Source organism: Podarcis vaucheri (genome assembly GCF_965113315.1).
Source record: "Podarcis vaucheri genome assembly, chromosome: 12".
Classification (NCBI taxonomy): Eukaryota; Metazoa; Chordata; class Lepidosauria; order Squamata; family Lacertidae; genus Podarcis; species Podarcis vaucheri.
In genome coordinates this window covers 31588664-31612894 of record NC_138750.1, presented here as the reverse complement: position 1 = coordinate 31612894, position 24231 = coordinate 31588664, and the positions used below count along the sequence as shown (strand labels likewise).

General features: G+C 41.3%; 1 protein-coding gene across 2 annotated transcripts in view; it reads right to left on the bottom strand.

Annotated features, from left to right (window-relative positions):
- AGR3 (anterior gradient 3, protein disulphide isomerase family member) overlaps positions 1–24231 on the bottom strand; it is a 43615-nt gene that overhangs the window by 6081 nt on the left and 13303 nt on the right. The window contains exons 1-4 of one of the 2 annotated variants that reach the window (XM_082194030.1): positions 4800–4898; positions 2575–2710; positions 1773–1836; positions 212–264 (exon numbers count right to left, since the gene is read on the bottom strand). In XM_082194030.1, the coding sequence (XP_082050156.1) occupies positions 212–264; positions 1773–1836; positions 2575–2677 (220 nt within the window). In that variant the 5' untranslated portion in view covers positions 2678–2710; positions 4800–4898. Of the gene's footprint in view, positions 1–211; positions 265–1772; positions 1837–2574; positions 2711–4799; positions 4899–24231 lie in introns of those variants that run through there. The other variant, XM_082194029.1, reaches the window with a different exon arrangement.

Here is a 24231-nt window from a genome sequence, read left to right as displayed (position 1 = left end):
CAAAATCCTATCATTCCTACTGAAGTTGAAAAGTGTCCTCGGATTCATTGAAAAAAATCTGGTAACCTTAATTAGAGTCAAATGCGTATCCTGTTTCCTTTTTGCAGGGAATATGCAAGCAGCCAACTGAAGTGCAGCACACAGTAGAATCATTTATGTTTGCAGAGAGATGCAAGAAATTGTCACTTCAAATCAAACATGCTTGATTTACCTTGACAATACGGACAATCTTCCAAATGGTGAATGACCATCAGTGGCTTATTACTTTTCCAAGGAGAGAGAAAGACATATTAGGTTAAATGCAGATACATTTTTCTATCATAAATGGGATGATGGGCAAATGGTGTGGCAATGAATTAAGTAACAATTACAAAGTACATTGAACAGGCTCAGAGAAATCCTCTGCAAACGGACAAGAAAAGTAAGCAGTCTAGGTTTGTTTACCCCGTCCCATTGTAGGATTTCCCTTCCTGACAGGCGCAGGTGAAACACAAAACCTGCAGAGCAACTATAAGAGCCATATTTGAATGTCTGATACCTGTTGAATGGTCTCTTTAAATCTGAAGGTTCATTATTGTTCCACAAGATGTGTATGTCTTTAAGGGCCAGAACAAATAACATGACCTAGTTTTACAGCTGTGAAACAGTATAGCTGGTGCTGCTAAGTTGTGTTAATTAAGCTGTGTCAGCAATTGGGTATAGTATATAAAGAGCAGCAACTAGCTCTCTCAGTACCCTGGGGGATGGGTCATGCTTATTGATATATTTAATGTAAAGGGGTTATTGTTATTGTTATTGTTATTAAAACCTAGCTAAAGTTATTTTGTGTTCCTTGTAATGTGTGGTCTCCCCAGCAAGTTCTCTGCAGCGCAACTAATCTGCAAATAGCCAACAATACCTTCTTCCATATTTCATCTCAAGACTCCTACCTCATACATAAAGCCCATAACAATTTGGAAAGGAATTATGTGAAATATTACTTGCTCTTCTATCAACCTGGAAGATCCATTAGATCAGTGGGGGGAATTCTACTCATGGCACCACACCTAACAGCAAGGGTGGGGAGACTTTTTGACTGTGACCCCACCCCATGGGCCAACTTTGAAATATGGGCGGGGCAACCCACCTGTCATTCACACGATGTCATCATGATGCCGAAAGGTTGACAGGTGGATTATCCACCCACCTGCCAAAATCCCTTGTGCGGGGGTCCCAAGCTTGGTAAGCACAGCTCAAAGGGTGTTGTCAGCCCTAAGCTTTGCAAGTCTCCCCACGCTGCTCCTTTCCACCCCTGATGGAAATGGGAAGGAGCCACACGGAGCAAGTTTTCCCTTGCTGCTGCTTTTGGAAATTAAAAGGAGCAGCATGCGGCTGCTTCAAAGTGCAGCACTGGGAGGGAGAATCAGCTTCCAGTGAATGGAAACTGCTTCCCCATCCTTGAGTTGTCGGAGATACAGTGGTGCATCGGGTTACAGATGCTTCAGGTTACAGACTCCGCTAACCCAGAAATAGTACCTCGGGTTAAGAACTTTGCTTCAGGATGAGAACAGAAATTGTGCTCTGACGGCATGGTGGCAGCAGGAGGCCCCATTAGCTAAAGTCGTGCTTCAGGTTAAGAACAGTTTCAGGTTAAGAACAGACCTCCAGAACGAATTAAGTACTTAACCCGAGATACTACTGTATATGCATAGTTCTTACACTGTCAGCCTGGAAGGGATATTTTGTTAGAGCAAACTTCCTTCTCCCAAGCAGCTTCAGGGATGGAATCTTACCTTTGTTTTGCCTGGTAGAGCCCTTCTTCATAAGTTTGTACCCAAGTTATATCATCTCCCCATCCTGGAACAACAGATTCAAGGTAGATCACTCTCCATTCAATCATCCAATATATTTTTCAAAGTAATCTAAGCCAACAATGAAAATTGCAAATGTCCACCCTTTCCGTCTTTTTATAGAGGCTGACCAGTAGTTTGTATGTTATCCTGTCTGTTATTAGGCACCACTTTTCTCATGACATTTTTGGCACATATATTAAGGTGAGAGCATGTGGGACAGTGTTTTCACACCATTTGAAAAACCAACCCATCACCATATTCAAGGAGAAGCCACATTCTTCTAGGGCCTTCTCGGTGGTGGCGCCCACCCTGTGGAATGCCCTCCCACCAGATGTCAAGGAAATAAACAACTACCTGACTTTTAGAAAACATCTGAAGTGAGTCCTGTTTCGGGAAGTTTTTAATGTTTGATGTTTTACCATGTTTTTAATATTCTGTTGGGAGCCGCCCAGAGTGGCTGGGGAAACCCAGCCAGATGGGTGGGGTATGAGTAATAAATTATTATTATTATTATTATTTATTAATTAGGTTAGAGTCTGGATGAAGTGATGCTTTCAGGCTAGAACCAGCAAGCAATGATGTTCATCTTTCAAACAACCTTCCTGATCCAGTGGTTATTTAAATAATAATAATTTATCTTTAAAAATTTCCATACCTCGTTAAACACCTAATTGTTTTGAATGAACTCTAAAAAGTAATCGGATCGTGCAGGGATCCAAAGAACAGAGTGACACTACAGTACCTCTGGAGAGTGTCTGGGGAACTCTTTTTTCCTTTTTGATTGCCATTGCAAAATTGGAGGAAACAGCAATTAGCATGAAAGATAAGCCCAGCGCTGAGTGCATCTTTGTCTTCTTTCAACCCTCTTCAAGATAGACCTTGATAAATGGAAGAGAAAGTCAATGTTTTAACCTGGTATCTTCCTGAGAAGCTGTGCTTATATGTGTTCTGATAAGATACTTTTTTATTCTAAGAAAGAGATACGAATTTCCTTTAACAAACTACTGAAACCAAACCCACGTATTAATGAAAAAAGACAGGCAGATTATGCTGAATGATTAATAGTGATTTCAGGTTCATTTTTATTTTTGCCCATTAGCACAATATCGCTAAGAACAATCCCTCTGACTCTTATGAGCAGATGGTGACCAGGAAATGTATACTTGTCTGATATTCAAAAATCTCATTTTATAGGGAAACGTTTGAATTTTCGAAGGGTAATTTTGTATTTTAAAAAAGTAGTAATTTAATGCAACCCCTTCACTCTTGTTTTATGGAACATAAACTGTTTAACAGAACTGAAATGGCTCAGTTTGGCTCAGTCAGTAGAATGTGAGACTCTTAATGTCAGGGTTGTGGGTTCGAGCCCCATGTTGGGCCAAAAGATTCTTGCATGGTAGAGGGTTGGACTACATGATCCTCGTGGTCCCCTCCAACTCCACAGTTCTATGATGCTAGGCACCAAAAATGCCACAAAGCTTCTGACGATAGTTGTGATTTGAATTCATTTTTCTCCCACATCTAACCAGAAATTCAAATGCTAGGCTTGCCCAATACTAGGCAATGTTAATAATAATTAATAATAATAATAATAATTAATAAACCCATAGGAACTTGGTTGACCTTCTTGTTGAATATTCAAAGGAATGTTTCCTTTCATTGCACCAGCCCATTTCATGTTAAATTATGGTTCCATAAAGAAACAATTGCAAATTTCATTGAGCAACTAATCTCCGCTGTTCTTTCTTTTATTTTTTAACAAGACCTGGACAAAATGGGCCATTTGTAAACATGGCTGGTCGCGGCACAATCTTGTAATCTCAGAAGTTGGTCTCCCTTGAGTTCAGTGGGGCTTACCCAGGGAAAGGTGGACATAAAATTGCAACCTGAATTCTGCTAATATTGGCAAATTCTCTCAAATGCACTTTGAAAGGGTCACAACAAATCGTAGTCGTAAATGTCTACTGAGAAGTTGTCACAAGATTGTACTGTGGCTTCTTCATTCTCCAGAAATTCTGAAATTGTAAAAGTATTTGCTTTTGTAGACAAGTTAGGATTTTCGGTATAAGTATTTTACCTTCACAGTAAAAGACTTCATTTAAGAGAACCAATGCAATTTATACATATTTACTCTGAAGTAAGTCTCCAAGGCATTTACTGCCAGACAAATTGGCATAGGATTGCAGCATTAAACTATAATCCTATACACTCTTAATTGGGAGTAAGTTCTATTGAGCTTAATTGGACATACTTCTGAGTAGACATGCATAGGATTGCGCCTTTGACATCAGTTGTATGGAATGGCTTTTCCTCCATTTGTTCTCAGCCAAGAAATCTCTCCTGGGGACAAAAAGGTTAGCTCCCAATTCTCTACATGGTAAATTATTACAGATAAAAGGAGACCTTAAACAATCAATATTATCGCTGTCAGATGCAGAGGTTAGTAACAGCAAGCACTAAGCACACCTGTTTAAATAAGAAATTAAAGAGATTTCTTATTAATATCTTATTAATTAAAGAAATTAATACGATATTGTTGAGAAACCATTTCTGATTTGCAAAGACAAAGTTCGCGCCAACCATGGCAGACAAGATTCTTCAAAGACACACAAATCACTAGCCGCTAAACTTTACCCTGGCATTAAAATATAATTTTCTTTTTAAAATGAAACATTTTTCTCATTGGGAAAATCTCCTGCCCTCTTCCTTAATACAAGTCATAACTGCTGCTATTGGAAACCTTTGACCCCACCCTAGATAAACAAAATCCAGCAAGTCAGCAAGTTTTTACAACACTATGAAATCTACTTCAAATACAGGTATTGCATCCAAGAGATGCCCCTTAGTGAATATTTCACAGAAAATGGGTAGACCGTGTGTAACTTCTTCCTGCCCTGGTTTATTTGCTTCTTTTGTTTAAGGTAAATTTGCAATTAAAAGATGTTAAAAACTCTGGATTTTGCTCACCGGAGCTGATCAGTTGCGCCGGCGAAAGTTCCTTGCCAAGGAAGCAAATGTTTTAAAGTGGGTGTGATTTATAGATCTGAGAAGAGCTGACCTGCCTGGTCCCTTCATCCAGATTTTACAGCAGTATAGTTCCTTGAAAAAGGGATAGCAATGCCTGGCCCTGGCCCATCTCTCCCTCCCTCCCTCCTTCCTTTCCCTAAACTTCTCTGCAAGTTCTCATCCTGGCATATTGAATGCTCAGATTTCTCTCCCCATCTTTGCTTGTATCAGGTGTCATTGCATTGGAACGGAGGAAAAGTAGCGTTTTTGTGTGCATCTGTGGCTTTTCCTCCCAAATGGCTACAGCCTGGCTCCAGTTCAGTGAAATAAGAAACCAGCAATGAAAGTTGGAACTGGAGGTCCTATTGTTTCCAATGAATGGCTGAGTTCACTAGGACTCTGAGATTAGGGATGAAACTAATAGGAAGATACAACAGTTAGCCTTTGTGCAGAAAAAATGTAATTAAGAAATCAAGGTAAAAAAAAAAAGTTTAACCGAGAAGGGAGGGACGACACAAAGTCCTCACCTTTCACAGAATAATGATTGAGTTATGGATGAGTAAGGAGGACGAGAGTTTTAAATGTGTTTTCTAATGCAGTTCTGCTGACTTCATTGTGCTTTCAGCAGAGAGTTGTTTACTTTGGTTACACACCTATGTTATCTTTGCCCCTTTTTGTTGCTTGGAATACACTGACAATTGGGACACCGATTAGGTGTCAGGAAATCCTGGATATGTGGGCAGCTCTCCCAGGTGGTGAACCTTTGAATTACAGGTGCCAGCTTTGCCACAGAAGTAGACTGACTACGCCTACCTAGGCTGCCTATTGGCTCTTCCTAGACAGGAAAGAGTATAAGAAGCCTTTCTGTTCCAACTGACCATTGTGAATTCTTCTGTTCCTGAGCACTGACGTGTAGTTAGTTATTGCTGGTAACCGAACCTTATGAGGAGCTAAACATTCCAGGTATGTTTAGCCTGGAAAGAGGAGACTGAAATAATAATAATAATAATAATAATAATAATAATAATAATAATAATAATTTATTATTTATACCCCACCTATCTGGCTGGGTTTCCTCAGTCACTCTGGGCGGCTTCCAACAAAATATTAAAATACAATAGTCTGTTAAACATTAAAAACTTCCCTAAACAGGGATGCCCTAAAGAGCCCTTCTCATCTTGCAAACTCATAAATATAAACAACCTAAAGTAATGGTTGATTCCATTGAGTACAGTAAATATAATAAAATTAAGCATGTGTGTTTGATAACTGCTGAAGGAGAGCAAAAATGTGTTCTCTTCCATATGATATGATAGCCACCTCCCATTATTATTATTATTATTATTATTATTATTATTATTATTATTATTATATTTCTATACCGCCCTATTCTTGGGGGTCTCAGGGCGGTTCACAGAATAAAATCAAGATATAAAACCACAAAATACCTAATAAAAATAAAAACAGCAAACCAATAACACCCCACGCCACAAAAAAACACATTTGAAAAGGGCATAGGATGGAAATTGGATCAATCAAAGGCCTGGTTAAAAGGGAACTTTTTTGCCTGGCCCCTAAAGGTGTGTAATGAAGGCACCAGGTGAACTTCCCTGGGGAGAGCATTCCACAGACGGGGAGCCACTGCAGAGAAGGCCTGTCACATGGGCTGTAACCCTGTAGCCAAGGGCTGTCACATGGAAGGGGGAGCAAGCTTGTTTTCTCCTGCTCTGGAGGGTAGGACACGAACCAATGGCTACAAGTTACAAGAAAGGAGATCCCAACTAAAAATCAGGAAAAGCTTTCCGACAGTAAGAGCTGTTTGACAGTGGAATGGCCTCCCTCAGGAGGCTGTGGACTCTACTTTCTTGGAGGTTTTTAAGCAACGGTTGGGTGGCCATCTGTCCTGGATGAATTAGTTGAGATTCCTGCATTGCAGCTGGCTAGACTAGATGTCCCTTGGGGTCCCTTCCAACTCTACAATTCTGATTCTACAGTTCTGACTTCTGGTTTACGCCTCCCTTCTGATTCATCATCTATTTTTTTTATTTATGAAATATTTATATACTGCTGTATCATCTTTTAAAAAACAAGAGTGGTTTCCAAAATTATCTATACTAAAAGCACATAAAAATTAAAAATCAAAGCCCATCAACTAATCATCATTTCTTAATTGCCTGCATAAACCTGGTGGCACAGGAAAGTTTTCAGCAGGTGTTTAAAGGTTGAAACAAAAGGCACTCACTGAATCTGTATTAGCAGAGCATTCCATAGGACTGGACCAATGCGGCTAATAGGAAGGTTTCTTGTTGACAGATGGGACTCGCCAACACTGGAGACAACAAATCATGCTGCTCCAGATTATCTTAGTGACTGATCTTGTATGTAAGGGCTTAGGTGATCCTAAGGTACCCTGGACTCACATTGTTCAGGGCTTTGAAAATGAGTATGAGGACCTTGAACTTGGCTTAGCAGTGGATGGGCAGCTGGTTCAGAATGCCCTCTTGATGCATTCTTCTGTCCAGTATTTGCTGGCCTCAGAGCTCCTGACGCTTTGCTCCTGCCTCCCTTCAGTCAGCCCATAGCTCAGTCTTGACATCAGGATCAAAAGAGCTCATTAAATGGGTTCTTTCAGGCAGATATACAATCAAGATGAATAATAGAATCTGGAGCATCTTAACACTGCATGAACTCCTGCATAAATATTTCCTCTTGCAGTTCTTAGAGCACAACCCATAGAATTTAAGATTGAATAGCTGATTGTCCGTATTAGAGAGATGATACCATGGACTGTGAGAAGGTGATTGCGTAGGGGAGGCAATTTCCTGCAGCACTGGCCCCAGACAACCCCACACATGAGGACCCCATCTTGCCACCACCTTCCCAGTCTGAAGAAGTTGAAATGCATTTTATCTATGTTAACCACTGCAGAGATCCCAATATTTTGTTATGAGTCCCTTTATTGAAGAAGTAGCCTTTTTAGAGTCAATGTTGTTGTGCTAGTCTTTCCATCTCTGACTGCAACTGTTGGGAGTATTTAGAATGAAGCGTCTCTTCCACACTGCTAAACTAGATAACTTTCCTGAACAACTCTGGCAAGATTAAATTATTTTATTGTTTAGCTTGAATGCGGGGCAGTGAAGGTAGATGAATTCATTATTTATGCTGCAAGCGCCATCTGCTGGGACAAAAGTACCATGCAAATATTGAAATAATTCCAACAAGTGCTTACAGAGAGCTGCAAAAAAAATGATTGCAAATATTCTTATTGTGCATTTTTTAAAATGGCACTGTTTGAGTCATTGTTTTAATAATCATTTAAATGCAGCTTGGAGGAAATGGACTTGTGGGGTCCTCAGAAGAGTTAAATCAAGTTTGAGAGTTCTGGACTGCAAGGAAATATTTTCTGATTATTATTATTTTAACCATCTAGCATGAACACAGGAAAGGAAGCCCACTGATGTTTTCTGTATTTGCTCATATCATTAACATCAGAAGCCAGTCCAAGAAAGATTCTGCTATTTATGCTCTGGTTGAACCATAAGGCTGATCATACATGTTGCTTTAAAAGTTGGATTCAAGCAAAAGATTTGACAAAGTTCCCCATTATATTTTGGTAGGCAGAACAGATTCAGCATCGCATGGATTCATAGCTGGTTGGAAAATACTCAAGAGTGTTCATTAGTGGTTTCCTATCAGACTAAAGGGAGGTTTCAAATGTAATGCTGCAGTTTTCAGTCCTTGGCACTGCGCTCTTTGATATGTTTTTAAAATTGGTGCTAGATCAAGGGGTGGAGGAAATCCTTACTAAATTGACAGCAGCGTTTGAAACTCCCATTGTTGTAGGTGCATTTTGCAACAAGGAAGTTCATTAGCGTGAGCAGTTTCTAAGCTCTGGTTTTCAGATTAAAAAACTGCACAGCGGAAGGAAAGAGGGACTTTTCTGCCTCCCCACTTCCTGCTACTTTCTGAAGACTAGAGAAGAGACCCTCTTAAGAATATTAGAGAGGTGGGCAGGGGAAGCATGGCTTTGGTTTTTTTGCAGTCTTCAGATGAGGACTAGACCACGGGGGGGAATGAACATAAGATTTTAGCTGCAGTTACTTCATTTTCAGCTTTGTATTCTTGTTATAAAAAAGGACGCCTAGACATTCATTCCGCTGTTGCACCTACAACCTACATTTAAGGTGCCATTTAGCTCCTAGCTTTCATATCTCAGTATCTAACACTGATTTGCAGATGACACAAAGAAGGAGGATCAGGAATAGCTAATGTCATAGAATACTAACACAACATGAAATCCAACATGTGAATGGCAGAACTACAGATTGCTGTCATGAGTATCTCCAAGTTCAGGAGTGGCTCAGTTCCTCCAGGCTGACCATTAATGGGAGCCTCCTGGAAACGAAGAACCATAGATGGTCCTCCTACCTGCAACTAAGTCTTACTTCAGTTACAAGCTCTTCTTGAGCGCAGATGATTTTCTGTACATCTTTGGGTCTTGCCTGTGGCTTCATCCCACCAAGTCTTGTTTCTAGTTCCCACTTGCTCCTGGGACACTTCTTTTGGTTTTTTGCTCTGATGTTGCTTCCAGATGACCTGTTAATTGAGCATTCAGGTTTGTTTGCAGGGAAGTTAGATGACCATCTTCAGGAGAAGAGGGGTTGTTGCACAAGACCTTCCAATCCAGTGTAATGGCGCCAGTATGTGATTGCCTCTCACGTCAAAGAAGCAACAATCTAGAAGCACCTTGGCTCTCAGGCATGAATCCTGGCTTCCATGTGCATGGCTCTTCTCAGCCTGAGCCCTAACAGTGCACCACTCTCTCAGGTCATAGAATCATAGAGTTGGAAGAGATCATTTAGTACAACTGCCTGCAATGCAGGAATATGCTTTTGTCTCATAGGGGGATTGAACTTGCAACCAGGCTCTAACCAATTAAGCTATCCAGGTCCGTTCCTGTCTGCAAGGATTCCTGTGATGTAGGGGTTGGAGGAACTGGAGATGGAGATAGTGAAGAAACTTGGAAAGTGTAATGGGAAGATTGGTTGTGTGTTGTTTAGTCATCTTAGTCATGTTCGACTCTCTGTGACCCCATGAACCACAGCATGCCTTGGAAATTCTCACTTTCTTCTCAAAGCTTTTCCTTTTTTATGTCCATGGAGTTTTCTTGGCAAAATACTGGAGTGGTTTGCCATTTCCTTCTTCACATTTAGTCTAAACTCTCGGCTATGACCTGTCCATGTTGGGTGGTCCTGCACGGCATAACTCAAAGCTTCTTGGAGTCATTCAAGCCCCTTCACTATGACAAGGCAGTGATCCATGAAGGGGGAAGATTAGATACTCAGTTAAAAATACCAGCCCCAAGCTGCAACTATGATAATTTGTGAATTAATATAAGCCAGAATACGAATCCTTTCGCCCTCCAGTTGTTGGACTACAACTCCTATCTTCCCTAACCATTGGCCTTGCTAGCTGGGGTTAATAGGATTTGGGGAGTCCAACATTTGGAAGACCAGGGGGTCCCCATCCATGATATACTAAATGACACAAAGAGACGATGACTCTGTCCGATAGGGTGAATCATTGCCTAGAATTTGCACACACAGATGCATCTTCAACTCATTATTATAATTTTATAATAATTATAAAATGGGTTGCAAACCACAAACAATTTTGTGTTTGGTTTTCTTGTAATCTTCCAGGAAGTAAAAAATAAATAAAAATTAGTCAGGGACTCGGATCTATTTCTGGAGCAGTAGACGTGTTCAGAATAAATGCAATCAAATGTCTGTTTTTGCAGCAAATTGATCTTCATGATATCAGTATGATCCATGCATTCCATAGCTTTCCTCCTCAAGGCTTCTTGTAGTTGAAGGAGTGGCACTAATTTGACTCAAATAACTTAAGTAAAAAAAAAAACTTGTAAAAAAACCTGAGGCTCGTTCAAATATGGAAATGTAGTTTTTATGGTGGGTTTTTTATGATATTTATGTATAAAATAATTTGCAGGTGATGGAGGAAAAGCCAAACCAGATTTTTAAGGTCAAGAACCAGGAAATTAGGCTGTGCTATGAAGCCGCTGAATGTTCACAAATGAAATATTCAGAATGCCATGAGAAATGAAAAGTCACTTAATTTCCCCTGCATTTAAAGGTCCCAGTAAAGACTTCAGAAATGAGAATGCTTTCCAGAAACAGATTGGAGAACTTTGGGGCAGCTGCTAAATGAGTCAGCCAGGCATCTGCTGGAAGATTTGCTTTCGTTGCCTTTTTAAATCAATGTTTCCCTGTATTGATAACACTGTACCACAAGCTTTTAAATGATTATACAATGGAAGCTGAGAACCAGACAGCAAAAGTTGTAGAGAGCCAGGATCTGTAAGACGGCTTTCTCTCCTCTGGATATTTTTGACCTCTTTCTTAAAAGTTTGCCTATTTTATATCTCTAGTGTTGTTGTTTGAACTGATGAGGAAAGGGGAATATGGTGCTGGCAGTGTTGTATACAAAAGTCCTCAGCAACAGTGTTTAAAGCCCTTGGGCTCCAAATGTCTGAAAGATTGCATTCTTCCCCACAGAGCCTCTCACGTATTAAGGAAAGCACAAGAAGGCCTCTTGGTAGCCCCACCCCCCTCAGATGTTAAGAGGGGGTGGCCCAGGAAAGGGCCTTCTCTGGGGCAGCCCCTAAGTTGTAGAACTCCCTCCCACAGAAGTGGGTCTGGTACCTTCACTTCAGGGATGGGGAACCTGCAGTGCTCCAGAAGTTTTGGATTCCCAACTTCCATCACTCTCAGATAGCATGGCCAATGGTCAAGGATGAGGGGAACTGTAGTCTAACATCATGTAGTGGGATCCATGTCCTCACAAACGGCAGAAATACTTTTCAGTTACATTGGTCAATTTGATAGTCATAGCTATATATTTTTATGGTTAATAGAGCAGCATGATTTTCCTGTTGGGAACAAATTTTTGTGCCCATGGTGTTTTCCCCTGGTATGTGGTGCTTTTTTTTTTTTATCTCACCATGAGGATTTTAAAAAATCTATTTCATTCAAATTGAATATTAGAGCATGGGCCACTGTAGTCAAGTGGTCCAGGAACAGCTGCAGCTAGGCATAGACACTCTGTGCCACCGTGGCCTCCATGACAATTTGGAACAAGGTCTACCCACAAGAATGTATACATGCATCACCCCACCACAATCACATTTTATCATTATAACTAGTTTGGTTAGGTTGAATGGGGATTTGAACCTCATTCTCCATGGTCCTAGTTCAAAGCTCTAACCATTTCACCACACTTTGCACTTACTTTAAAATTGTATTATCTATAATGCACATTACATTGCTTATCTTTCCACCATTCACCCCACAATAGAGCTTCATGAAAAGGGTCCAGTTGAAAATATTGACCTAGCTCTACCTTACATCACTTCCTGCCAGGGGTGCCAGGGGGCACATTTGAATGGCAATGCCCATCAACTTGGGGGGCGGCCTCCTCAAATATTTGATGGGAGGCCCAAAGGGACCTCGGCCCTTAGGAGTTGGCTCCTATGCTTCCTGGTCATTTATTTGTGAGCTCCAATACTGTTGCCATTTGCCATTGCTTTTAAGTCATTGTAATTTGTGTTGTTGGCTGAGAACTTTCACCTCATGAGCCCCTCCTTTCTGTTGCTGGCCATTCTTTCTGATTCAATAAGCAATGAGGTCACTATCATCTTCCTGGGTCTACATAAGGCATGGAGAGGTTGTGGCATCTGAATATAGACTGCATTTTTAATCAAGGCATATATTGGCTTATATCTTGATCAGGTTCCTAAATTAAATGGGCTTAGATTTTCAAAAGTATTCAAGCCAGGCAGAAGACCAGCAGTTTACAACCTTGGTAATGTTTATTCTCCTAGACAAGGGCCCCTTTTGATTGATAGCAGAAAACAATTCTCAAAGTCGTAAAAGCTGAAATTACAGGACACTGACCCTACATGTTACAGAAGATAAAAAAGGCAGAGATAAACATAATTAATAGTTGGTAAATAGTAAAATAATATCAATGTGCCTCCCAGTAAATGACCCAGATCTTCTTTCTAAGGTTAAAAGGCCAAGACCAAATGGGGAAGCATCTAGCTGGCAAGTCTTTTTTTCTAATGGGAAAAGCAGCTGGCTGAAGGAGGGGTTGTAAACTGGAGAGGCTTCTTTTGAAGCTGTTTTTTTACTGAGTTCCTTTTTACTTTACAAAGGCCTTATTCCTTTTAAAAGGCTACCTATGTTATGTATTAAATATATTGTCTTAAATGTAATTATGCAAAGGATTTAAGAAATGCTAGATTTCATATAGTTGTATTTAGCCCCCCTTGTCAGACAAGAGACGCCAAAACGAGCCCGCATGACAAATGGTTGTCAGACCTTTGTTTAAAGACCTCCAAAAGGAGATATTTCATTGATGATGCATGAGAATATGAACCCAAGGTCTCTGACATCTGTTCAAGATAAAATTTTAAATTATTAACCATCTGTTTTGGAGGGCAAGGAAGGCAAGAGGTGAGCTGGTAATTAAGATGCCTTGTTGAGACACATGTAAGATATATTACTACTTATTTGTCATTTATAGATGTAACAATATATAGCTCTTTGTGTTCCATATAAGGACAGAAGGATATGGGTGTATCTCTTAGAATTAATTATAGCAATCAGCCAATAGGAAATCCAACCAGGCTGATTGAACAGAGGCAGCCACAGGAGAAGCAAAGGGGGGCTGGATTAAGGGAATATAAGTGCTGGCCATAATGGCAGGAGGCCAGGCCAGAGCTTGGTAACTATATACCACTGTGCCTCTCATTTATTTGTCTGACAAATAAATTATTATTTCTCTGTTGCTGCGTTGAATATTTCATTCCAGCTAAGCGTTAACCACAAGCAGGGTGCTACATTTTATGGTGCCTGCGACTCGGATAAGTGGTCTGCTGGAACGCAGCCCCTTCGCCTTACTGGACGGGGTACAAGAGAGAGGACAACTGATTGCCTACCCAGCGCGCACTGGAAAAATTTTTTCCAGGGGAACGCAGCAGTCTCGTCTGTCTGATACCCTGCCCACTGACGGCGACGGACCGGGGGGAACCAGAGAAATAAACAGGGAACCAGCTAAGGGTAAGTGCACTAAGGGGTTTTGGCCCTCCAATTAATTGGGAGGAAGAGAAGTCCTGATCAAACTTCTGCGTCTCAGTAAAGGGGAACTGAGTACGCTAGGTGGCTGGGTACATCAGATGGTGGTCTGGTGGGGGAAAAGGGAAGAATGGGAGGTAGAGTGTGTGGTGAAGTATCTGGCGCATTGTATGTGTGAGAAAGTACAGAGCAATGTGTAGCTGACCTAAGTGTGGAGTGAGTACTACTTCGTTTCCCAGTAAGGTGTGTGTGTGAGTGACTGAGTGGATACTTCACAGGGCCATACAATGGGAGTTGGGGGTTCAAAGGGGGGAAATACACCTTTTAAATGTATGTTAAATAATTTTAAGAAAGCCTTCTCAGGGGCATATGGAGTCAAAATGACGCCAGAACGCCTGAGAACGTTATGTGAATTAGAGTGGCCGAAACAAAATACTGGATGGCCATCTCAAGGAACCTTTGATATAAATTTAGTAAGCAAACTTTGGCCTAACATCGCCAAAGAAACTGGAGGGTGCCCAGAACAATTTTCATATATAGATTCCTGGCTGAGCACATTAAATAAAAATCCTCCATGGATAAGGGAATGCAAAGTCCAACGATGCAAATTATTGGCTGTAAAAGCCGAAGCTAGGAAAGGAATCTTGCCAAATAAACTCAAACCCATTTTTGAGGGACCAGAGGAAGAGGTGCTTCTATCTCCACCCTATGCTCCACATCAAAGGGAGCATAATTCAAACCCTCCACCAGTTGTAACCCCAAGGCAAGAAAGTGGAATGAATAATGGGGGTGGAGTCACAGAACTTGATTCCTTGATAGATTATGATAAATATCTTCAGGAGGCATTGGAGGCCTATAATAAAGCCCAAGCAGAAGTGGTTATTCCACCTGTGAGTCCCAGTAGAACTCCATCTACAGTCTCTTTTAGTGGAATAACTGATTGCCTACCCCAAACCCCTGTATATCCAAGTCCTAGAGAATTATTACAGAAGTTACAGGGAGACCTTAATCGGTCAGCAAGCAATACAGCCAGGCGTATAAAGCTGCTAAAAGAACGCCTTGGGACAAATACCATCCCCTATGATTTGAGGCCCCTAGAGCAAAGCGAAGAGAAAGGTCACGTCGTAGCCCCTCTTAGAAGAGTATTTGATGCACTTGAGGAGCCTGTGCTGGTTAATGGGCAACTCGGAACACGGCCACCTTGAACTTCGATCCTCCAGTACATTCCATTCACAACTACGGTTCTGATGAATTGGAAAACACCCTATCTTTCGCAGAAAAACCTCGGGCTATGATGGACTTGGTGACTTCAATAGTAAATACTCATAGTCCTACTTGGACAGATTGCCGCCAGCTCCTGAATACTCTGTTCACCACTGAGGAAAGGAGAGACATAATTGAAAAGGCACAGATATATTTGCGTGAGCAGGCCAGAGTGGGAAATATTTATAATATTGACCGTCATCTCCAGGACAACTTTCCCTTGGAAGATCCTAATTGGGATCCAAACAATGCAATTCACCTGGCCAGGCTTAACACCTACTGCCAGATGCTTGTGCAAGGTATCTGCAGGGCATGCCAGAAGCCCACTAATCTGTCTAAAGTCTCAGGAGGGTAGACGTGTTACCCATAACACTGTTTCGTGTTTGGTGCACACCCACAAAAAGACTTAAGTTGTCACCTTTTGAGCTCCTGTATGGGAGGCCGCCCTCCTTTATTCAGGATATTCCAACTGACCTCAAACAAATAGGAGACCATGCAACACAGGGACAAGTGCAATCTCTCTCCCGTGTTTTTGTCTCTCTCCCGTGTTGGTTTGTTTGTTTTTATCTTAACAGGTGGGCCCTCGAGCGCACGCCGTGCAGCATTGCCGTGCCGATTCATCAGCTCCAGGCTGGCATAGCATATGGGTGAAAGAGTGGAAACGTGATCCACTTGCACCTAAGTGGCGTGGACCTTACACCGTCTTGCTCTCTACTCCAACAGCGGTGAAGGTAGCTGAGGTGACCCCCCTGGATTCATCACTCCCGTTTGAAGAAGTCCGAAGGCAGTTGGACGTGCAAAGGTGACCCCTCTAATCCTTTAAAACTGACTCTCTCCAAAAACCCCTGTATCTAGCCCTACGGGGAACGGGCTGGGTCACGGGCGACATTAGACGACCGGCCTGCTGCAGCCACAACACTGGAAGCTGGCTGACCTGCGCACGCCTGAAGCTTGAGGAGCGTCTGAACCAGAGACTGTGAGCGGAAAGATTCTCTTATACAATTGATTGACTGCCCCCTTGTGGAACAATTATCAGAGATATTACACATTGGGGATCCTTGGGATATATGTTTTGGTCTTGGTGGTTCCCCATTTCTGTCACTGGGGGAATTATATTGGGACTGATATTTATTTGCTATCACAATAAGGTAATCTTTTGTGAAAGGAATGCATATGCTAGACATCAACATGATTTTATTATTAATCCTGATCCCTTGGGAAGGGGAAGGGTCCTTGAATCTGACCAAATTTGCTAAATATGGATTCCGCTATGACCACAATATGTGGGTAGGTTTAGCTGAAATGGTAGCCAATGTTGCAAATAGGACCAATTGCCTTGTTTGCTCTCTTGGGCCAGATGATTCAGAGGGAGGTATGCCCTTATTACCGATACCATTAAATGCCATTGGTAGGGTAAGCGAAATGCCACACCACACAGAAGTACAGAATTTCCCCGGATGGAACTCAACTAAACCATTACGAGTTATACCTGTATAAGGGGAATTCTGTGTACATAAATCATCAGATGCAGCTGATTCTACTATGATAGGCTCTTCTCATTGTCACTATACCTGGGATAATATTAAGAATACCTGGGCAAACGGTACTACCTATCGAACTCGGAATGCCTTGCCCTGTGCACCTTCTTTTATTCATGCATGGAAAGTGGTATGAAACATAACTGTGACAGAAAAAGGCAATCTAACATACTGCACTGTGAACTCTATACCCCTTGTGATACTTTGCCTTATGCACTCCACATACCAAAACCCTCAGACCCGATGGTTGTGGTGGATATGTGGAGAATGGGCATACAAGAAACTCCCTTCCAAATGGAGTGGGACTTGTTTCCTGGGGTATTACCACCAATGTGGATTATGCCCACTAATTTGGCCAAGCGTACACGAAGAAACGCTGATATTTCTCATATAGCAGGAGGAAGTACCCAAAGTTGGAGCGGTACTGATGATTGGCCACCAGAGCGCATTATAGCCTATTATGATCCTGCCTCCTGGAATCCTGGTGAGCCCATACAAGGGGCACGGGATCCTATTTATAATCTAAACAGAATAATTCGATTGCAAGCAGTAGTGGGACTTATTGCATAACAGCTGGATGAAAGTAGAGCCGTCATTTTGCAGCTGTAAATGGGAATGGATTATGTACTTGCCAAGCAGGGAGCCCTATGTGGAGTCTTGAACTTGACAGGGAATGCCTGTTGCTTTAACATTTCAGATAATGGTGAGGCAATCCGTGTGTTGGCCACAAAGAAGGAGAGTATAGCACATGTCCCAGTACAAACATGGGAAGGATGGGATATGGGATGGCTCACCAATTGGTTACCTAAAAGGGATACTATTGTCTTGCTTGTTTTTCTTGACAGTAGTAGTGATGGTTTTATGTATGATGCCAAGTATCATTTCATGTTTTAGAAGTACAATTAGCAAGATGATTTCGAATGAAACTCTACCTCATATCATGGCCCTATACAGAGCTTTAACTCAGGAATATGATGAAGTTCAAGCTATCAAGGACTCTTGGTGGCAAGGTCCTTGAGCTTGAAAGGGGGGAATGTGGCATCTGAATATAGACTGCATTTTTAATCAAGGCATATATTGGCTTATATCTTGATCAGGTTCCTAAATTAAATGGGCTTAGATTTTCAAAAGTATTCAAGCCAGGCAGAAGACCAGCAGTTTACAACCTTGGTAATGTTTATTCTCCTAGACAAGGGCCCCTTTTGATTGATAGCAGAAAACAATTCTCAAAGTCGTAAAAGCTGAAATTACAGGACACTGACCCTACATGTTACAGAAGATAAAAAAGGCAGAGATAAACATAATTAATAGTTGGTAAATAGTAAAATAATATCAATGTGCCTCCCAGTAAATGACCCAGATCTTCTTTCTAAGGTTAAAAGGCCAAGACCAAATGGGGAAGCATCTAGCTGGCAAGTCTTTTTTTCTAATGGGAAAAGCAGCTGGCTGAAGGAGGGGTTGTAAACTGGAGAGGCTTCTTTTGAAGCTGTTTTTTTACTGAGTTCCTTTTTACTTTACAAAGGCCTTATTCCTTTTAAAAGGCTACCTATGTTATGTATTAAATATATTGTCTTAAATGTAATTATGCAAAGGATTTAAGAAATGCTAGATTTCATATAGTTGTATTTAGCCCCCCTTGTCAGACAAGAGACGCCAAAACGAGCCCGCATGACAAATGGTTGTCAGACCTTTGTTTAAAGACCTCCAAAAGGAGATATTTCATTGATGATGCATGAGAATATGAACCCAAGGTCTCTGACATCTGTTCAAGATAAAATTTTAAATTATTAACCATCTGTTTTGGAGGGCAAGGAAGGCAAGAGGTGAGCTGGTAATTAAGATGCCTTGTTGAGACACATGTAAGATATATTACTACTTATTTGTCATTTATAGATGTAACAATATATAGCTCTTTGTGTTCCATATAAGGACAGAAGGATATGGGTGTATCTCTTAGAATTAATTATAGCAATCAGCCAATAGGAAATCCAACCAGGCTGATTGAACAGAGGCAGCCACAGGAGAAGCAAAGGGGGGCTGGATTAAGGGAATATAAGTGCTGGCCATAATGGCAGGAGGCCAGGCCAGAGCTTGGTAACTATATACCACTGTGCCTCTCATTTATTTGTCTGACAAATAAATTATTATTTCTCTGTTGCTGCGTTGAATATTTCATTCCAGCTAAGCGTTAACCACAAGCAGGGTCACAAGAAATTTCACAGTGGGCTGTAGGCAACAGCTTCCTAAACCAAACATTTCATCTGAACTAACCATGATATTGTTTAGAAAAACAATTCGGAGCCAAATTTCAAGGTATGCTTGCTGCAATATAAAGGTCATGTTGTTGTGTATTTTTAGCAGCGGCAGGAACAACATAATAACAAAACACTTAAAATATATTTTCAAGAGACATTCATGGCCCAATGCTCTTTAAAAATGCTATTTCATATCTTGCAAGGAAGACGAATACACCCCAGTAATTATCTCTCAAAATGTAATAGCTTTGTGAACAAGAAGCGGCAGTTGTTTGAATTAATTGCTGATGGCTGACATGTAGACAAGCGCTTTTTTTTTTAGTACTCTGACCTTTTTGAAGGTTTCTCAAGCCGGAAGGGCAGAGTATTGATAGAAACATCACATGTGCTGTGAATCTCTATTCCTACCTTCGACTTGAAATAACCATTTCCTGTTTTGTTATATTTCCAGTCAAAGTCTCCCTCCACCCTTCTCGCCATTGGCCATATTCACCATTAAAAAATGGTGGCAGCAAAAATAATGAAGTCAAATTCAACCTCGTAACAGTTAACAGTACTGCAGTTCTACCATGCCTTATCCATTATACAGTGTGATGGAACCGCAAGCATCTCTCAGTTTCATGGTATCGTTCAGTAAATGCACATGCGTTCGAAATGAAGCTTCCCAATCCAGATTCTTTACTCATTATGTCATGTGACATAATAGTCTTCTTCAGATGTTTGCCGGAACATGTGAGGAATAAAAGTATGTAGAGGGACAGGGGTGCATATGCAACTCCCCACCATCAAGGTGCCTGTGCAGGATCCTCTTAAACCATCACACACTGAGCACAAAGGTTTGAAAGCACCTTCTGCATGTGTTCAGCTGAGTGTAGGTAGAAACACCTGTGAGATCAGGAATCCTGCATTTCACATACCCTCCAAGTGTCCCTACTTTCCAGGGACAGTCTCAGAGTTACAGAAGCTGTCCCGGTTTCTGATTTGATCCTAGAATGTCCCTCTTTTCCTTAGGACATCCCTATTTTCATCAGAGGAATGTTGAAGGGTATGGAGTTATGCGATCCTTGAACCAAGGAGATTAGTAACTGAACAACCTTTAGAAGGCATAGGGAAGCTTTTGAAATGTTTAATGTTCTATAAAAACATAATAAATGTCGGAAACCACCCAGAGTGTCTGGGGCAGCCCAGTCAGATGGGCGGGTTATAAACAATAAAATTATTATTATTATGGAATAGGATGTCCCTAATTTCATTGGAGAAATGTTGGAGGGTATGTTATCAGGATTCCCAACTGTGACGAGGCTCTTAACCAGGGGTCAGCAAACTTTTTCAGCAGGGGGCTGGTCCACTGTCCCTCAGATCTTGGGGGGGGGGCTGGACTATATATTTTTTTTGGGGGGGTGAACCAGTTCCTATGCCCCACAAATAACCCAGAGATGCATTTTAAGTACAGGGTGAGTCTTTTAAAAGAGGCCCCTTGGAACACGTGTACTCTGTATCCATGGAGCCTCTTTTAAAGGACTCACTCTGTAAAAGCACACATTCTACTCATGTAAAAACACCAGGCAGGCCCCAGAAATAACCCAGAGATGCATTTTAAATAAAAGGACACATTCTACTCATGTAAAAACATGCTGATTTAGAAGGCAATTGGGCCAGATCCGGGTTCCGGGCCTTAGTTTGCCTACCCATGCTCTTAACAGTGTTCAGTTGGGCACTCTTAGAAACCTGCTTCAGATCTTGATACTCAAAGTGTGAACATCGGAGGTGAGCCTTTCATTCACAGATACTGGGGGTGGGAATTAAGTGCATGCTCCTCCCCCTCTGTGCACTTCAACCCTGATGTTAATGTGATTAAGTTTAAATCTCCTGTTTATCTTGTTTGTGAATGCAGTAGACCATGATAATATACTATGGGGGTGCTCAGCCATACACAATAAAATATACACAAGTTCTTTAAATACATAGAAGGCGTTTAGTGTTTGCTACAGACCTTCCACATCTAATTAGCTGAGGCAACCCATTTCATCAGTTCCACCAAACATGTTAGGTTATTTCACCACTGTCAGATGATCTCTTTCGTCTTAATCTTGGCAGCACAACATACAGAAAGATTCTTCCGGTTAATTGCCATCTTTCTGTTCCATAGAATATCTGCACGTTAATAAGGCAACTGGTTTCAACCACACGATTACAGGAAATATACCACAGATGTTTCTGTTGGGGAAGTCAGATCTGTGTATGCATTTTGGGAAGTGTATGATAGCAAAGAGAGAGGAAGAAGAAGAGTTGATTGCAAACAATCCTCTTTCATTACTGCTGATCGCAAAAGGTTTAGATGTCAAAGCATCAAGGAGGGAACCGAGATTTAGCAGGAGATACTTAGGAAGTGCTAAAACAATAGGTTGACAAGGGACGCAGAGCAGTCAACTAAAACCAGATCCCTCTTGAAACGGTTTCGGAAGAATGGGAAATGTTTTTCACGTGTGTCGACCGGGCTAGCCAATGCTGCGGATATTTTTGAATTAATCCCCATTATTGAAAACAAATTAATTTCATTGAACCTCTGTACCTATGACACTACTTAGAATCAAAGCAGGAGGATACACCTGCTCTGCTGCAGTTCAAATAACCAGCATTATTTCATAGCCTGAAACTAATGGTTTCCATCTGCTAAACCAAACATTTCTACCAGCTCTTAAGAAAAAACGCTCTGCAGAACAAAGGATGGTCTTGAGATATATATATACTAGGAAAGTTGCTTTTAGGGATTCTGGCATTCTCTTGCTGTCCTGATGGGGAAATATATTTACAGTACACTTGCCTATAGATTTTATTCTCCATAGGATACTAACATCTCTAGGAAGTTGTCTTTCCTTTCTTCTCTTTGTTTCCTATCCTAGCTAGTGTTTGAATAGAGGTTTCATTAACAGCTTTTGCAGCACTAGCAAGCTGCTGCCTCAAACACTACCATCTAAAGAACCTTCTGGCATCTTCCCTTGAATGGGAGGCATACTAGTGGCCAAAATTGTGAAAACCTTTTTGGAAAAAGTGTATTTCTGAGGTTTGATGGCTCATAACACCACTTTTTTTGGGAGTAATGCCATAACATTATATATCAATAGAAAGATACTTTAATGAAGAATGTAATGCAACAAAGTTTGTTTAATTATTTGTATTGTATCAAAAGCTATAGCCAAATAACCAGAAAAAGGAAGCACAACTTGCTTAGGTTGATATGCAGTAGTTTTCCTTCTTTTGAATCTAGCCAGTGAGCATGAGTGTTTAGATAACCACTTTCCCAAAAAGGTTTCCACAATTTTGGCCACTAGTGTATATTACCTGGGAGTGAGTTCCATTGAACCCACTGGTCTTACTTCTGAGTAGACATGAGTAAATTGCACTGCAAACCTCAAATAAGTATCTTAAGGGGTCTCCAGTCTGGCAGGTGCCCTTATTTGCTGTCTCCCCCTGCCTTACCTGGTGTGTTATAGTCTGCAGCTACTTCCAGATTCTCCAAGCTTCAGGAAACCACTTCAGAGACCCAAGAACTCTTGACTGAGCTAGCTGCACCCTGCTAAGGAGCAAACCTCCCTGAGCCAATCACAGCCGAGCTACCTGTACTTTGAGTGATGCTCTTGAAGTTTCTAATAAATTTTCTTCTGCAACTGAAGTATCTGCTTGCTATCTGGTCTGTCATTACAGACTGCCCATCGTGATCTGGGTGGTTTATTCTATCAAGCCTCCTGAAGTTAATAAGGCCCTAGTTCCCATTTACCCCTGTTGCTCTGTAATCAGAATGGAGTGAATGACAAACACTGGTTCTGATCAGTGTTTCTAAGAATGGTATTGATGATAACATGGTAGCAGATTATTAAAGGGCAAAGATGCTATTTAAAAAAAGTAAAACACCAAGCTGACCTAAAGAGAACAATGGTTGTATTGTCAGATTCTTACTATTTGGAACACATAGTCAGAAATCTTCCAAGTGTCCCTATTTTCCAGGGACAATCCTGGATTTACAGAAGCCATCCCGGTTTCTGATTTGACCCTGGAATGTCTCGCTTTTTCTATCTTCACCGGAGAAATGTTGGAGGGTATGGAGTTATGCGACTCCCGTGCCGAGGAGTTAAGTAACTATACTGTACAACCTTTAGAAGACATCTGAAGGCAGCCCTGTATGGGGAAGTTTTTTTTTTAAAAAATGTTTGTATTATTATGTTTTTATATATGTTAGAAGCCACTTAGAGTGGCTGGGGCAACCCAGTCAGATGGGCAGGGTATAAATAATAAAATTATTATTATTATGGAATAGGACAAGCCATCGGAGAATTGTCGGAGGATATGTAGACATGTTCATGGGATAGTTTAATGACCAATGTTTCTTGTATGTATTTGTGGGTCAAAATATAGCACTCTAGACAACTGTATGACAATGCAAGAAGATTTAAAATAAAAAGGCTATAAGCCATGAACACAATGTTTATTCTTGCACAGGCCAAATGTAATAATAATAGGGGTTGCTCGTGTGTAAGTTGCTGCCACTCCCGGCTAGGTTACCTGGTTAAACCTTTCTGTCTGGACAGCCCTTCACTTCGTGGCTGTTTCAGTCGCTAGCAGAATCCGTCAGTGGGCGTTTCTTAAACCTTTTCCAGCATAAAAGCTGTTTGACACCAAGTCTCCTCCTACTCTCCCTGCGCGGAAGTCTTCTGTGCAGGGAGGGTGTGGGTAGCGGAGGATCCGTGCTCTCCCCACTGGTGTCCGGCGAGGAGTCCTGGAGCCCTTTCACCGATTCCCCCATCTGCCCCCCTTTATCCCTGGTGTTGCGCTGATTTCCTTCCCCAGCTGATGAGCTGCCTCTCTCCCTGCTGGGTCCCTCTCCAGCATCACTTGGGAGCCTTCCCTCGACCTCTGGCTCCGATGTCAGTTCCCTGACACCAAATATTCAACTAAAATATTTGGATATGAGAGAATGACTGATTCAGACAAAGCAATGTATTTTATATCCAAAATACACAAGAGGATTCCTATCTGTAATTATTTTCATATTTTACTTTGTAGATTAAGCCCACAACAGGTTACTGTGGGGAAGAACCAGGATAATACAACGCCCACCTAGCCACCTTGTGTATAAGGCAGAAATGACAGCTAATATCAGTTTTTAAACCCTTTTTCCACCTTG